Genomic DNA, 16,650 nt, shown 5'->3' on the forward strand with positions numbered 1-16,650 from the left:
GGAGAGAGATGACATGCCAGAAAAGGAAATGGTGTTAATACTAGATTTTTCCATTTGTTTGCAGTCATTCCCAAGACTGAATGCAGTGCATTGAGCCTACCAAGCTAGAGTCCAATTAGATATTTGTCATAAAAACAGTATCATCTCATAAGCCTTCATTTCACTACCTCCTCAAGGAAGAGTGAAGCTAGACCTTTGCAATGCAATATTTTTCTCTTGCAGTTCACTGTTATCATGTTTTCTCTAGTTTTCCATAAATAAACATTTACAAAATGAAGCTTGAAAGTAGGTAGAAGTTTATCCAAGCCTTTTCTGAAAAGCTATTGAAAAATACTTGGTAAAAAAATTCATTTTAGAGGGAGCTGTAGTTGTGTTCCCATACATTGACTAAACATGGTGTGAACCCATTCCAGGGTTGTGATGAGACCTGAAACAGGCTGCTCAGAATGTTTTATCGTATGTCTTTCCTGCGGCTCTGCTAACCCATAATTAGCTCTAAAGCACTGGAGAAGATTTCACTGAAAATATTTTCCCTGACTATTTTGAGACTTTAAAAACAAAAAAACCAAACCATATGACATGATAATGAAATTACTATTACTTTATGCAGGTGCATACCAAAGAAACAAGTTTGCTTGACTAGTTTTGGAAAGTTCGAATGTAGCCAGCATGAGTGCGTGCCACGGCAGTTAAATTGTGACCAGACACGAGATCCTGTTTGTGACATAGACAATGTGGAATACAGTAACTTGTGTACTTTGTACCAAAAAGGAAAAAGTTTAGCATACCGAGGACCGTGCCAGGTAGGAAACGGTTCCAGCAATAAATATCAAATCTTCTTTGTTCTTTCATGCTCAACTTTGGAATAGTCTGGTTTTTATAGCTTATAAAATGTTTTCATTGAAAGTAATCCTTTAAAAATGTAATTTTAACTAGTATGGAAAATACTCTCATGAAATTATATTCAGATTGTTTCTCTCCTTTACTTAACAGTTGTCTCAAAACCAATCAAAAGCTTTACTTACAGTTTCTTGGGGATAATACTCTGATATTTATATTAAGTCTTCCTCTATTTTTCACTGTTAAAGCTTGCACTGAGGTATGTTTCCAGTAATTTATGCAGTGCCTTGGTTAGTTAAATGCAAGTTTTTACCAGTTTGAACTTGTTTTAACAAAAATTAATACCCCATCATAGAAAGTCTTTAGCATTGTGTATATCGTGCCCCAGGTTTACCAAGTTTATTGTTCAGGATCTATTTACATCTAAGTTTACTGGAGACTAGGCAGTATCTAATATTTTCTTTAGTTAATCTGGATTGGATTAGTTTTAATATTAATCCTTGAGAAGGATTAAGATTAGGTTGAGTTCTTCCATCCCACTGCTCCCTACCGCGTCGGTGAACAAGCGATTTCTGTCGCTTTCCAGTAAAAGTCCGGAGCTGTTCTTTTCCAAGTTGCTGGCTGTGTTGTTGACAGGCTGTTCATCTCCAGATGTTTCTCAAATGATGGAAGATTACTTTGAGACCTTCTCCTGGTCTCAACTGAGAGGTGTTCTTAGAAGTACAGAACATTTTTTCAGGGTTTTTCTGTATTATGAATGCTGCTGCTCTATTAACCCACTTTTAGTTTCTGCCTTTCTATCTTTACACCTTCTTTTGCTTGCCCTTTTTCAACAGCCTTGTTAAGTAAAGATAATTCTTCTCATTGCACATCAGATATGAGCTACTCGGAGAATGTTCAGCCCTTGAACAGTAAGAATCCAAGGAATACCCATGGCTGTTTCTTTTCTCTGGCACTTTTACATCTAGTTGTATCCACGTTCACAGAGTCTTTGACACTGGTAGCTTTAAGTTTTCGTTCTTGCTTTTCTAGGGAAGATGACTGCAAGATCTGAAACTCTTTGGGGTGCTCACATTTAGTTGTGCTCTGTCTGCTCTGTCATTAGCTTAGGTGTGTAACGGAGAAACTGTAATTGTCTTGCTGTTTGAGAGGATACAAAGCGATCATATAGCTGCAGTGACTTACTCAAAATAGTAATTAAGTAAAATATTTAGACCTTAGCAAGACATTATGGAATGAGTTGTGTCATTTCACAAGACTTTGGACAAAAGTATTAGTCATACTTTGTCTGCCAAGAGTCAGCAGTTCCGTTTGCTTCTGTCCATGTCCAGAAGCTGAAGATTATTGGCATTTGACCTCTTGGATGCGTTGGACTCACACACAGCGGGACAGGAAGAAACTATTATTGCCATTTTCTTGGATTTTTTACTTGTGTTTAAATCAAATGACATGCTAGATACCTTTTTCTGAGAGAAAATGGGCACAAGGAATGTCTTTTTATAGATGTAAAGGTCTCAACAACAAATATATTTTTGACAGAGGTGTCTAGTAATGGGTTTTATTCTTTTGAAGTAGATGTATTACATTCAGCTTCTCAAATAACGTGTTAGAAATACACGCGTGCGCGCGCACACGATTTTAAGAACACAAAACCACAAGTAAATAATGAATAAACAAAGTATTAATGAGTCATTTAAATAGTAACAAATACAATAGAAAATATTGTGTTGCTAAATTAATTTTATTAATAAGCAAATACTTTCATTATTGCATAATAAAATTATAATAATCTTAAACCGAATTAATTTAATAAGTTAATTTAAATGACATGGTCATTTTATTTAACCATTAGCACAAGACAGAAATTATGGTTTGCCAAAACATGTGTTACTGTACATTTCTCAGATTCCAACTGACATTTTTCTGTCACCTTCCTTCAGTACTTACCCTTTGCATTTCTTACCCATCCATAAGCTGGCAGGTTACTGACTCTGGATTTCCCATTCCTTGAATCTTTGCCAATATTAACAGCAAATTCCCGTTACCTTTGGCTTTCCTGATGTGACAGCTGCTCCAGCGTTCTGTCTGTAACATGGACAAATTGATCTTGGGAACATTTCTCTGTGTTTCAGCCGTTTTGCAAATCGGTGGAACCTGTTTGCGGACACAACGGGGAAACCTACAGCAGCGTCTGTGCCGCCTACTCGGACCGCGTGGCTGTCGACTACGCGGGGCCCTGTCAGGCTGTGGGGGTTCTCTCTGACTACGGCTTCCACACCGAGTGCGCCTTCGTTAAATGTCCCCAGCTCGCTGCCACTGGCTGCAAACCCGTTATTGCACCAGGTATGGTCATTGTGTTGTTGGGAGTTCACTGCAGACAGGAGAGAGTCTCTAGGCTGTCCTGGGCTGCACCCAGAGCAGCGTGGGCAGCAGGTCGAGGGAGGGGATTCTGCCCCTCTGCTCCGCTCTCCTGAGACCCCACCTGCAGTGCTGCCTTCAGTGCTGGGGACACCAACAGCAGAAGGACATGGACCTACTGGAGCCAGTCCAGAGGAGGCCACGAGGATGATGCAAGGGCTGGAGCAGCTCTGCTGTGAGGACAGGCTGAGAGAGTTGGGGGTGTTCAGCCTGGGAGACCTTCTAGTGGCCTCCCAGTACCTGAAGGGGCTCCAGGAAGGCTGGGGAGGGACTTTGGACAGGGGCTGGGAGGGACAGAACAAGGGGTGATGGCTTTAAACTGGAAGAGGGGAGATGGAGATGAGATCTGAGGAAGAAATTCTTTGTTGTGAGGGTGGTCAGACACTGGCCCCGGTTGCCCAGAGAAGCTGTGGCTGCTCCTCCCTGGAAGTGTTGAAGGCCAGGCTGGATGAGGCTTTGAGCAACCTGGTCTAGTGGAAGGTGTCCCTGCTGATGGCAGGGGGGTTGGAACTGGATGAGCTTTAAGGTCCCTTCCAAGATGAACCACTCTGTGATTTTATGTGTATAAATAGGTGAATATTTGTAACAAACCTGATGCTTTAAAATATTATATTCCACAATGTCTTTGAGACATCTAAAAGCAAGGATGAAGTAGAGATCTTCACTTAGGGCTAGAACCAGTCAGTATTAGGACTCAGACGAGTAATTCTGAAGTGGAAAGGCCTTGGCTTTAGGTGTCATGCTCCTTTGGTCTTCAGAAACTTGCTGCTGTCCCCATAGGAGTGGTGTGGGAGAAAGGAAGGGGGTCTGTGGTGTCTGGGAGAGAATGTCCCCCGGAATCAGACCAGTGGCAGCACAGGTACCACACTGGAATGCCAAACTGTCATCAAAGCAGAGTTCCCAGAAAAACAATGATTCTATTTAATTAGAAGACAGAGTAAGCTGCCATATGTATTTACTGGGAAAGGGGAAGCCAGTGGGAGTAGTTTTGCAGTTGTGCTGGTTTGAACTGGTTTTTAATTGTTTTCACAAACACTCCCTTTATGAAACAATAACTAATCACAGGTAATATACAGAGCAAGGAAAGCTCGGGGTTTTTTAAAAAAGAAACTGTTTTATGCATTTCCCTCATTCGCTGGTTTGAAAAAGGGACTTTGTGCTTTGGTATTACATTTTAATATTGTAAAAGTCACTCTGTGAACATGATTTATATCTAATAAGTTGGGAAGGTGAATTAAATATACAGTCATGGGTAGAAAGTTGAAATATTAGCCCTTTGGTTTCTGAAATGGTGAGGAAAAACAGTGTGAGAAATACGACATGCTTCTGTGTTAAACACGAATCCATCAGACAAGTCCTTTCCCCCCTGAGGATATAAACATTCCAGCATGGTACAACTGCAGGAATCCTTTGCAAAGTGCATAATTGCTTCTGTCATGTCAGAGCTATTTCAGCTCCTGAAATTCACCATATGCACACATCTGTACAGATCCCTGGCCTGTAGTACACAAAGTGCCTGTGGTTTTATCTGACAATCACGTATCATCTTGAGAGAAAGGGAAATCCATCTTGTCACTGCGTGTGGATAGTAGTAAATGTGTGCTGACAGGTGACTGCTTTTGCATTATAAATGTTTTCAACAGTAAAAAAAATCTTGGAATGTGTGCAATTCTGCTATCAAATGGAAAGATTTACTTTGCTTTGGTAGTTTTGCTGTTCTCGTTCTCGGTTAACGTTCAACGTTTGACCTCTGCTTACTTAAAAGCGAAAACCTGAGATATTTCTGAGATGTTTTTTGATTCACGCAGGAGCCTGCTGTCCGCTGTGTGCTGGAATGCTGAGAATCTTATACGACAAAGACAAGCTGGATACTTTTGCAAGGGTAAACAGTTTAACCATGCCTTCTCTTAAATGGTACATGGAAAAGTTATGTATACACTCCTGAAAAGTTAAAACACGTTACAAACCCAGTTATTTTTCAGTAGACAGTGTGTGAGTTGGGGTTTTTTTTGTTTTTTTTTTTTTTCTTTATGCTGTTTATTTCTTAATATCAGGTATAGAAATTGAATTACAGTGCAAATCAAACCAGAATTGGAGTAGGCACAAACAAGCACGTTCAGGTTTGCAGTTTAAATGACTTGTAATAGTAAAGAGAAATGATACGGGGACCGCCCCTGTCTCACAGCAGTAACTCAGGGAGTATTTGTTACTTACAGCTCTTTTGTTCAGACTGTTCTGCCAGCTCACTGGTTCCTGATGGAGGTAACTTAGTTCTGACATTGTCTTATGTTTAAATCAGACTGTTTTACACTCTTGGGGTCATCTGGATAGTTGTCACCAGTTCTGTTGTTCATCAGCTGCAATGCTGGATTGTAATTTCACATCATCTCCCTAAGTTAGACACCAGCATCCTTCCTCGCTGCCTCCCGTGTAAGATGGATCTTCTGATGTTGATTGTCTAACACTGAACAAAGCACACGAGGCCCAGAGTTCCCATGTGGTGTCTAAAAGGATTGCACCTTATTGACCTCTGCTTTTGTGCTTCAGGACACGAACAGAGCGGAACGCTTCATTTTTGGCACGACATCACACCAAAATAGAGTAACATGACAACCATGCCTGGTGAAGCAAAACAATTCATGTTTGCATCTGCACATGATTTTAATCTTTTTAAAATATCAAGAAGAAAGAGAATACTGTCAAAACAGTATAAAGTTACATTAACCTATTTATATATTTAGAAGTAGAAATAATGAGCTATTATTGTAAAAACACAGAAGGATTTAGCTTGAACAGGACCCCTGGAGATCATCTAGTCCAACCCCCTGCTCAAAGCAAGGTTAACTCCAGTTAGATCCGCTTTGCCAGCTGAGTTTTTAAAACCTCCAGGAGTGGAGATTCCACAAGCTGAACACTGATGGCCTCTCTCCAGTTCATCAGGGTGGCCTGGGGAAGAGGAGGGGGCATCAGTAAAGGGGGATGATGACTTCCCAGAACATACAACACATGGCTGTGTAAAGTAACTTTTAGTTTTAGTTAGAAGAAGGCTTTCTGGTTAAAGAAATGCATTGGATTTGCTCAAGTAGTTGTTCAGGTAGTTGGTGATAACTGCTCTTCTCTCACCTAAGTACCCTCAAACCTGAATTAGGGTACTTAGCAGTTGCTTTTTTTTCTTCTTTTTTCCCCTCTTTTTTCTTCCCTTTGTCACCACAAGGGCTTGACTTTTCTCTTGCTCACCTAATGCCACAGACACAAGCTTGTCACCACAAGGGCTTGACTTTCTCTTCTCTTGCTCACCTAATGCCACAGACACAAGTCTAGTGGACGCTTTAGCCAACCCAGGAAGGTGAGCAGCAGTCCTCTTTGCTTATCTTAGTTCAGACAGGTGGCTCATATGAGACAAAACTGCTTCAATTACTGAAGAGTGCCATACATCAGACTTCTTTTTTCTCCCCCCACCCCTCTGGCCTTTTTTGTAAAGACAGTGAGAAACAAAAGTCAGCGTCTGCACAGAGCAAGGAAACGTTGGAGATAGATACGCTGAAATTCTCTTCTAATCTACCAGATTTCTCATCTGAGGCATTAAAATCCAAGTTGGCCACTGGTTCACCCGTACAGTATCCATGTGCTTCTGGTTTAAGACTGTTTGAACAGGTTTGCTGATGAGTCAGCAAGTCAGACTACATTTTAATGGGGCTGTGACAAAGAGATACCTCAGAGATCTGGTAGACAAAGTGGTGTGTGACATCGTGCAAATTTGATTTATGTCGTCTACTTGGATTTCCCAGATTTCCATTTTTTAAGGTCCTGTACCAGTGGTCTTAAAAGAAATGGAGCTACAATAGGATGAGAAGGATGGATTTCTGGCAGCTAAAGCTGGAAAACAGAATGAGCAGAAGTCCCGAGTGAAGTGTCCGTGTTGGTGTCTGTACTGTTCAACACATCCCGAAGGGAAAAGTGTGGCAGTCCTGGAACAGACTGAGCATCTGCAATCAAATTATTGTTTATTGGATACAGACAACAGAACAGAGAGAAGAATTTTAAGAGAAAAATATATTTACCTGGTAGTTACGTAGTGGTTTTGAGATGTCACCTGTTGCTATAGACACAGAGATGTCTCTGTCTTCACAAAGCCGTAGCTCTTCATTTCTGGTGGCTCTTGGAAGAGGTTCTGTGATGGTAAAAGAGCTGCTCTGCCTCGTGTTTCCCAGCACAGAGCACGGCCTCTGTAACATGATAAACATTTACGTTGCTGTGAGGTGCGTCATACACACACTAACCATGAAGGTGGAGAACAACACTTAGCAAAGCCATGGTTCATTTAAGAAGTAAATCCATTTTTCCCCTTCTTCCTTTCATTTTTTTAATGTTTTTTGAAGGTTTGGTTTGGGATTTTTTTTTGCTAGAGATTAGAACTGAGTATTTTAATGGCTGAAATCAATTTTCAGTTATTAAAACGGAAGAGGAGAAATGCAATTGTGCGTAATATCACATCATCCACTCAGTTCTTCCTTTTCTTCCAGGTTACAAATAAAAAGCCCATCACAGTACTTGACATACTTGAAAAAATCCGGCTGCACGTCTCGGTGCCACAGTGCGATGTGTTTGGATACCTGAGCATAGAGTCCGAAATTGTGATTCTCATCATCCCCGTGGATCAGAACCCCAAACCACTGCAGGTAGACTTGTGTTCTTACTTAGTTTACCCAGCGTGGATTTCCTTCCCTTTCATACGTGTACACTTTCACTACTTTCAATGTGGCTCTTTTAAAATTGTGCATTTTCTTGTGTGCTGAAAAACCCTGGGAGTTTCTTGAGTGCCTCCAAGCTGACTAGTTGGTGTTCTGGATGCTCCAATGGTTCTTGAGAATCCTGCGTTTCTGGTAAGAGGCTTCTGAGTGTGGGTAATTAGGTAACTGCTGTGAAGGAGCAGCAAGGCCAAGGATCAAGTCGTGTTATTTTTGGTTTAAAATTATAATAAATGCAGAATCCTCAACTTTCTATGGCTAAAATAGGAACTGGAGAAAATAAATACATTACTGAGTGGCCTCTTACGTTAATATTAATTGCATATTAAATGTATATTTGTGCATGAAATGATACTCCTCTGTCTCCAGCATCAAGGTTAGAAGTAGCTGGGCGTTTATGTGATATCAGGCTGAAGCACGTCGTACGTATCGATATCGTATTAGCACACGGCGCGTGTTGTGATGTGAAGCAGCAGTTCAGACCAACGAGGACCTGTTAACACTATTCTGAGCCCATCCTGGGTTCGATAGTCCTTTCCACCTTATGGTGAAAAGTGCTGGGAGATCCCAAAGTGCTATTACAACCTTAAAAAGGAAATAACATTCCAGTAAGCTGCTCAGCTCGCGTGTCACAGCTGGTTCATGCTGGCAGACAAGAACCCAACACTCACCAACGCTCAACCAACAAGGGCAGCTCAAGGTTCTTAGAGGATTTTCTCTGGAGCAGTTGAGGGCGATGGGAGCAAGGCTTTGGCTCTGTATTGCATTAGTATTGGCTTGGAGCTGGGGGGGTTTTTTTCACTTTTTGCTTGTTAACCTGTGCAAGACCATTGCAGATCTCTCCCTCCTGGTAAAAGGAACAGGGTTGCTCCCAGTAGCCCTGCCTGGCCCTGTTGCCAGCCCTTCATAATGATGTCCCTTGGCAGCTCAGGGGCTCTGAGCAGTTCGTTCTGTGACCCGACATGGTGCTGTGCACTAGTGGGAAATGAAGGATTCAGCTTGGAGAAAGAAGGGGAGATAAAACCTGCCCACAATCTCTCTCTTTTAGAACACAAACAGAATGCAGGCAGGTTCCTTCCTTTGATGTTTATTTATATTGATGGCTGCTTTGCCATTTTATTTCTCTGGTCTGATGCTCAGGCTTGCTTCTGGGATGGGCTGAAGTTATGGTGCAGTGTGAGGGGGTAGAATCACTGCCATGAACTTGGCAACCTGCAGTAGCTAATAGGGTGGTTGGGTCTCAGGCAGATCTCATGTGTGTGTATTTTGCTTGCCCACGCTGCTGGAGAAACGCTGTTAGTTCCAACTTGGCTCCAGTTGCTGTCTCCTGCTTCAGCAGAAATCGCCCAAAGTGTTACCAGGACTTAGGAAACAAGGTCTTGAGCCTTGTCAAGGTGGTCAGCTCTTGCTCCTTCTGCAGCAGGTGCTGTCAGGCTCCTGGGGAGAGGAGGACTCTCTGAAATCAGAGAGGCCACCTGCAACCAGGGAGGAGCTGCTCATCTCTCTGCTGACGTGACACCCCTTGCTGAGCTAGAAGTTCCTCAACTTTCAAAGCTTTGGGCAGCCAGAGATTAAGTTTGTCAAGTTAAAACTTCACCAGACTCCAAAACTGTTAGAGACAGAGTTCTCTTGACAAAAAAGACTCCAAAAACTCCAGACTCCAAAACTGTTAGAGACAGAGTTCTGGGTTGCACCAGAAGGTAAGGTGGAAAAAATGGATTTTCTGACATAAATTCCTAATTCTCATGTCAGACAACCTGGGTTGTCTCAGGTTTGTATTACGGGAAGAACGGCAGTAAAAGAAATCCATTTCCCCTGATTGGGAAGAAAAAGCCTGCTCAGTAGGAAATGCTGGTTTTTCCACTGTCACAGACTCCCAGGCAGTATCGTGGTCCATCAGGAAGCTCTCCCTGTCAGAGGTAATTACTTCAGTTAGAATTTGCCATGAGCTTTTTGGCATCAACAAGCACATCAAAGCACATCACTCACGATAATCTGGATGTAGCTTCCTCCAAAAGGAAGCCCTTTTGCTGCTGCTTGGCCTGAATTTTGCTCTCTAGCAACATGTTTGCATTGGCATTTTACGTGGCAGGAAGACAAATAGTAACTTTTTGGGTTTTGTTTTTTTTCTTAGATTGAAGCCTGCAATAAAGAAGCAGAAAAGATAGAGTCACTGATAAATTCAGACAGCCCAACGTTAGCATCGCATGTGCCGCTGTCGGCTCTAATCGCATCTCGAGTGCAAGTGTCCTTCAGCATTTCCTCTCCTTCTGTTACGGTGCTGCCTGTTCTGCACTCCCTGGGCATCAGCCTTTTATTCACCTTGTCAGGATTCATATATTCCATGTAACTGCTTAGAAAATACGCACAAGTATTGCAGGGTTCTGTATCCTGAAGGACATTGGAATTGCTGATCACTGAACCAGAAAACAAAGATTGTAGGAGAGGTGATGAACTGGTATTTCTAAATGAAGAACTAAAAGTATTTGGAATAATGTGAGAAGATGAATCTTGTCTCCATTAACTAGGCAGACGACTGTTTCAGCACAATTAGATTGATTTCCATTCATCTTGGAAACATCAAAATACCGTGGAAGGTTCTGAGATGACAGATTGAGGATGTTTGCGAGAAGGGGTTTGGTTTTTTTTTCAGCAATGAACAAAATAGTGTTTTGAGTTTATTGAAGAATGTTAATTTTATATTATTCAGCTGCACATCAGTGGAAATTAAAAGCACGCACCTATTTTTAAACATCATTTTTGGAAGAAACAAATTGCTGCTACTTAATTACCAAAAATGTCAGAGTTTATTCTCGTGTAAATACACTTTCCTATTTTATTATGAAGAAAACTAACTAGCCCTGGGCCTACTGCAGGAGATGTCTTTACTTGGACGAGTGAAGATTTCCAGGACGTGGGGCTCAATGCTTGTAAAAATGACAATCAAGCTCTATCCTAGTACCTGACTTCAATGAAGAAATAGGTTCTTGTTATAGTTTTGTACATTTCAGAATCTCCTCTTGGATGCAAAATTATAAAGAATCTCAGTATCTATATTTAAAGTGCCATTTAAAATATTGCAGTATTTGCATGTTATCTAATGAAATTTATACTTTAAATGTTTATACAAACACTATGTTTTATTACTTATTGTATTTTATGCACCTGACTTTAGTCTACATGAAGTATTTTATATCAGTATTATGATAGCCAACTTCTGAAGTATATACAGAAAGACTTATTTTGCCAAAATGCTGAACTTTGAAAGAAAGCACTGAAAACTTTTTGAACGTGTATGTTGTTGTAGCATGTTTGTAGCGATTATTTTCTGCTAAATCTTTTAAATGCAAAAGTATTAAAGCTTTTTATTTTAATAAAGCACTTTGTCATGTGTCCTTGTATACGAACACGTGTGATTTTATAGAATGCTGCAATACAGTGGATAATTTTTCTTTCTCTCTCAAATCAGTACTTAAAAACTAACTGCAATTAATTACATACATTCATGGCTCACACAAAGTGCATTTCAAAGGGATTTGGGGGGTTTTTTTGTTTGTTTTTTAGCAAATCTGTGTCTCATGCATGTTAAATTTATGCCACGAGTGTCAGACTTAACTGTAGAAGAATGTGGATGGGCATGATGATGGGCAACCCCTTCCAATGCCCCAGAACCCTTTCAGGAAATAAATTCTTCCTCACATCCAATCTCAGCTGCCCTGGGCACAACTTGAGGCCATTTCCTCTCCTTCTAGCACATCTTACCTGGGAGAAGAAACGAAGACTCACCTCGCTACACCCTCCTTTCAGGTACTTGTAGGGCACAAGGAGGTGAGCAACGGCACTGTGCATCACTCAACTGCACATTCTGTTATTATTATAATTATTATTTAAATGATTACATTGTTTTTATCTCAACCCACGAGTTTTCTCACTCTTACCCTTCTGTTTCTCTCCCCTGTTCCCTGGGGAGGGGGAGTGAGCAAGCAGCTGTGTTTAAGTCCGAGCCAAAGGAGTGAAACCACCACAGCTCCAGTTGGCATCTTGGCATTTTTCCATCCATCCGTAACTGTGCCTTCTCCTTCAGCTTGTCACACAACAGCTGCTCTGACACCACTTTGCTGCAGGCCAGTCAAGAACCCTGAGCAGCAGTGACTGCAGCAATCACACCAGGATGGGCACTCCACGGCACTCCACCCGCTAGCTGTGTGTGACACCACACCGCGTACAGCCAAGGTCCCTACAGCCCCAGCGCCTGCCTCAGCCACGCGCTGTCTCACGCACATGGCAAAGGGACAGCAACTCAGCTTTACAGACTGCTCACCTCGCTCCAAATTTAGTTCTCTTCTTCACTTCTAAAGAGCTTGTAAACTGAACAGACACTGGCTCTGACAACAGCTCTTGCTCCAGAAATGTCTGTGCCCGATGGCTCTCGCGCACACACGCGCTGTCGGCTGTTCCCTACTTCACTTGGTGCAGCATCAAACACCTACCTGACTCATCGTCTTTAAGATACTCACCCACACTATACACTGGGATGGCAAGAACTGCTCTTACTCCCATTTAACAGACAAGCAGCCAAAACAAAGTAAGATCAATACTTGGAGAGACACTCGAGGCCTCCACCCTCCTGCGAGTTCACCGTAGGATGATCTTTAACACACTCTGAGGTCAAACACCTTGTTCAGCAAGAGCTGTTTCTGTGGAATTGAGAGAGTCCGGCCACCTGCAGATCCCACGCTCTTCTCCAGCACCCAGGGCCAGTACTGTAAGCTCACAGCACACACACCCCCTCTAACTCACTACTGTGTTAAACTTGGACAAATTCCAAGCAAAACCAACTATGATGATGTCAGATGTTTTGGGATCTCAGTAAAAGAAGAGAACCAGTCCCAACCACAGCTTGCCTGGCCCGTGAGAACAGCTGGCGTGAGCACTGAGGCGTGCGGGCACTAGAGTGAGGTGTTAGGTCAGACTAAACACAGCACCACAAAGTTCTGCTTCACTCACCAACACCCTGAGCTTGGCCTTTTCACAGACACGTTGCAGAGGAAGGAGTGAAAATTCTTCTGACCTCTGAAACGAGCCGTGTGCATTTTTCTGAAGGGTTTTTTTTGGTCTTTTTCTTCCCTTCCTGTTAGAGTGCAGCTTTCTCCTCCATGGAGCCGTACTTTGCTACTTAGTGTGAAGTATCTTGCCTAGAAAAACGTGCCCACAGTAACTTTAACTAATGTGCATTTGAACACAGGCAGCTGCAGCAGAATTACAGTTTTCTAGAGATATTTCTTGAGAGTTGCAAAGCCAAAATTGTATTTCACAGTGATTTAAACAAGCCCCCAAGCTTTCCTGAACAACCTTAAACAGTGAAGGGGGAAGAAAAAAAAAGCTTGATGCAACAGTGAACTGCAGTATTCTACATAAAATACAGCACTGAAAACCCATCACAAGGGTGGTTTGGGGTTTGTCCCCTTCCAAAATGTCAGTTTACCAAACAAGATTTAACTTCACTCCCAGCACATGGGTATACACGGAAGAAACATGACCAAGTCACATTATAATAATAATCCTTCTGACTACAAATTCAAACAGCAAGTTATCACACTATTTCACAAGTGCTATTTTTCTGCTCAAAAGCTCAAGACACCACAAGAAGGTATTTCTGAAACACAGAGACTGCTCCAGACCGACGCATTTCAGAAGCAGAATACATGCAGGTATTTTTTATTCCCCTCAGGAACAAGTGCTGGCTGCAACCATCCTGCAAACCCACCAGCATTCCTCCCAACTTCTCCTTTACAGTGGACCAGAGCTTCATCCACGTGCTTTAAGGACTTGCACTCGGAAAGTCCACTGCAGAGGGCAGCTCCTTGGGCAGGTCCGTGCCAGAGGCAATTACCCCACTGCCCACACCTGCCCTGGGCAGGGGCAGCAGGATCCTTCCAGGTAGATTTAACACTTCCTAACCAAACAACTTCACACCTGAGCAGCTTACAGCAACAGCCTGATCTAGTTAAAGCCACTGATTTAACTTGGCTACTTTCAAGCTCCTTGGCTTTCCTGAAAACCATGACCAATCGCTACTTCCACACTTCAAAATTCATGGGTTTTGTTTCTACAGTCTTCACTTAACGAGAGCAGAGCATCTGGTGATAGCAAATTAGTACCAAGATTTAAGAACATCAGTCTCTAGCTGTCAGTATTTGAGATAATGAAAGGTATTACTATAGTGCTCCAAGATCTACCTAAAGCATCACGTTCTAGGTCTTAACTTCCCTGTGGCATCTTTTAGCAGCTATTCTGCACCAAAAGAAACTTTCACGGAAAGTTCTCCAATTATCTTAAAAAGGAGAGGAGAGGGGGGGTGGGGAGACAGACAATCATTTGCACACACACCTAACAAAGTCAGAAAGCTGGTTTATTTGGAACTGTGAAATCAAAGTCCAATAAATAAAATGTTTAACATCACCACTGGACACTGTGTAGGAGAACTGGTAAGACTGGACTGTTCCCTTCACGGCTGAACCTGGAATGAGTTCCCAGCTCCCCACTCCAAGCCACGCTGTCCAGAACAATCTTGAACCTGTAGAACAATCTTTAATCTGTTATCTCAAGAACAATCTTGAACCCTTCATGGCAAGCGTTCCCCAGAGGCACCTGCCAAATTCCTCCCTGCTGGAGTTTCACCCAGACCAGCAGAACCACCCCCGCGATGACAGGGCTCACAGGATCAAGGTTTTAACAGTGAACAAGAGCGCAGAGATTTCAGAACTGCCACAGAACATCCCTCTTCCTGACTCAGAGCCCTCCACACTGGTTCATGAACCCTGCTATGGCCAGGTTATCGTTTTTAATGAGCTAGTAGGTTCTAAGAACACATTGCTTCTCGCTCACCACCAGCTCTTTGGGGTGGGGCATGCAGACCATCCCAGAAACGGTGCTGATGTTTGCTCAACACTGCTATTAAATGACTAGGTTCTTCCAAAGAGCAGACTCTGGCAGGGTAAGTCAGCTCTATGTTACATATACATCAAAATTCTTTGAAGTTATCAATATGAAAATATCAAGACTGTATCCAAAATAGAATTTCAAACATCTTCCAGAACCTCAGGCAGCAAATTCTGCTGAAATTGTCATGGCCTTTTAGAAACAGCACAAAACCCAGCCCTGTCTCTGCTTTAGAACCTATCACCGCACACAGCAGAACTGTGCTCACTCCTTAAAAAAGCAGAAGCAAGCTTGGGCACATCATCCTTCCCTGTACCACTGGCAAAAGGGAAGCCGCAGAAGAGTCTGCTCTTTTATTTTCTTCTTGGAAAGAAAGGCAGGAGAGGGATGAAGAGGAGGAAGAAAAAATGATGGATCTGATCTCTTTGTTCTGTCATTAATGTTCTGGCAATTAATGAACACTGGAGGCACCGCTGGACAAGCCAGATGAAACCAAGCAGATCCAGAAAGAAAGGACGGTACTAAACAAGGTCCCCACCAGTACTCTAGTTTGTTCTTCAACTCAAGGGAACCTTCCCAACAGCTCTTCCATCACCTGGGTGTTGGTTCCGATGGAGCAGACCCGCCTGCTTGGGTTCCACGCTATTCTCTAGAGGCCAACAAAACCCATCACCACCCGCATGTCACTGGTTCGGGTACTCAACAGTTTAGAGCCTCGATGCTACCAATTCATCCTGCTTCAGCTGGTACAACTTCTGACTCAAAGGACCTCAAAGCCATGTACCTCATTTGCTGGGGAGGAGCAAATTTGCTCAGTTACTACCTCACGCAACAGCGATTTAGAGTAAAAATCAGATTTTTCACCAAAGCTCAGGGGTACGTGCATAGTTTGGATATTTGGAGAGCTTCTTCAGACAAGCGATGTGCACAGAAGTCACACACTCCATGTATCGAAGCAATCCAACACTCTCCAAAGCAGGTGGGTTGGAAAGAAAAAAAAAGGAAAAGAGGAAAGAGGAAAAAAAAAAAAAGAAAGAAAAACCAGAAAAAAAAAAGAAAAAATGGGAAAAAAAAGAAAAAAAAAAAAACAGAAAAAAAAAACAGAAAAAAAAAAAAAAGAAAAACCAAGAAAAGAAAAACCAAATGCTGGTACCAAGCTCTGAACAACAGGTACTTAAGCAACCAGGCTCCAACACCAACAAAAGCAGTAAACACTGCTGGTTCCAAGATCTGTTTAACAGGTAATACACAACCATTTCAAATCAGGTAATGAAAACACTTCAACGGGCACCCCCGAGCCCCCCAATCCCCACCACGTTAATATTCCTTAGAAACCACAAATCACCAGACTTAACCTGCACAGGAATTCTGACGGGGGGTGGGGGGAAGAAAAGACTGCCATGTATTTTATTGCTACCAGTGCCCGGGGAAGTTGAAGGGGCGATGGATCTAAAGGCTACAATCACTTCTTCAAGTAGATAAAACAAAAACAGCTTAAAAAAAAGGTTAGGACTTAAAACCACAAATAATCAAATAGATGTTTTTCACGTAGTTTACCTCAGTATTTTAACCAACATTATACATTTTATTGTTTAGAAAAGATGACAACATTGCAGAAAAATAAAATAAAATTTGTCTTTAACAGGACAAATGTTTTACATGGTGGTATAAAAAGTGTAATGGAAGCCTGGAGGGGAAGAAA

At 42.2% G+C, this 16,650-nt stretch overlaps 1 protein-coding gene across 1 annotated transcript in view; it reads left to right on the top strand.

Moving 5' to 3' along the window:
• The window catches only part of RECK (reversion inducing cysteine rich protein with kazal motifs), a gene marked incomplete at its 5' end in the record, with an annotated part of 23,552 nt that extends 13,196 nt beyond the window's left edge, over nt 1-10,356 (top strand). Inside the window, 5 exons of the mRNA XM_010171285.1 lie at nt 611-803; nt 2,973-3,183; nt 5,067-5,140; nt 7,782-7,937; nt 10,141-10,356. Coding sequence (XP_010169587.1) covers nt 611-803; nt 2,973-3,183; nt 5,067-5,140; nt 7,782-7,937; nt 10,141-10,356 — 850 coding nt within the window. The remainder of the gene's footprint in view (nt 1-610; nt 804-2,972; nt 3,184-5,066; nt 5,141-7,781; nt 7,938-10,140) is intronic.
• Between the last annotated feature and the right edge of the window lie 6,294 nt (nt 10,357-16,650).

The sequence above is a fragment of the Antrostomus carolinensis genome, unplaced genomic scaffold (genome assembly GCF_000700745.2).
Source record: "Antrostomus carolinensis isolate BGI_N321 unplaced genomic scaffold, ASM70074v2 scaffold20637, whole genome shotgun sequence".
Lineage (NCBI taxonomy): Eukaryota > Metazoa > Chordata > Aves > Caprimulgiformes > Caprimulgidae > Antrostomus > Antrostomus carolinensis.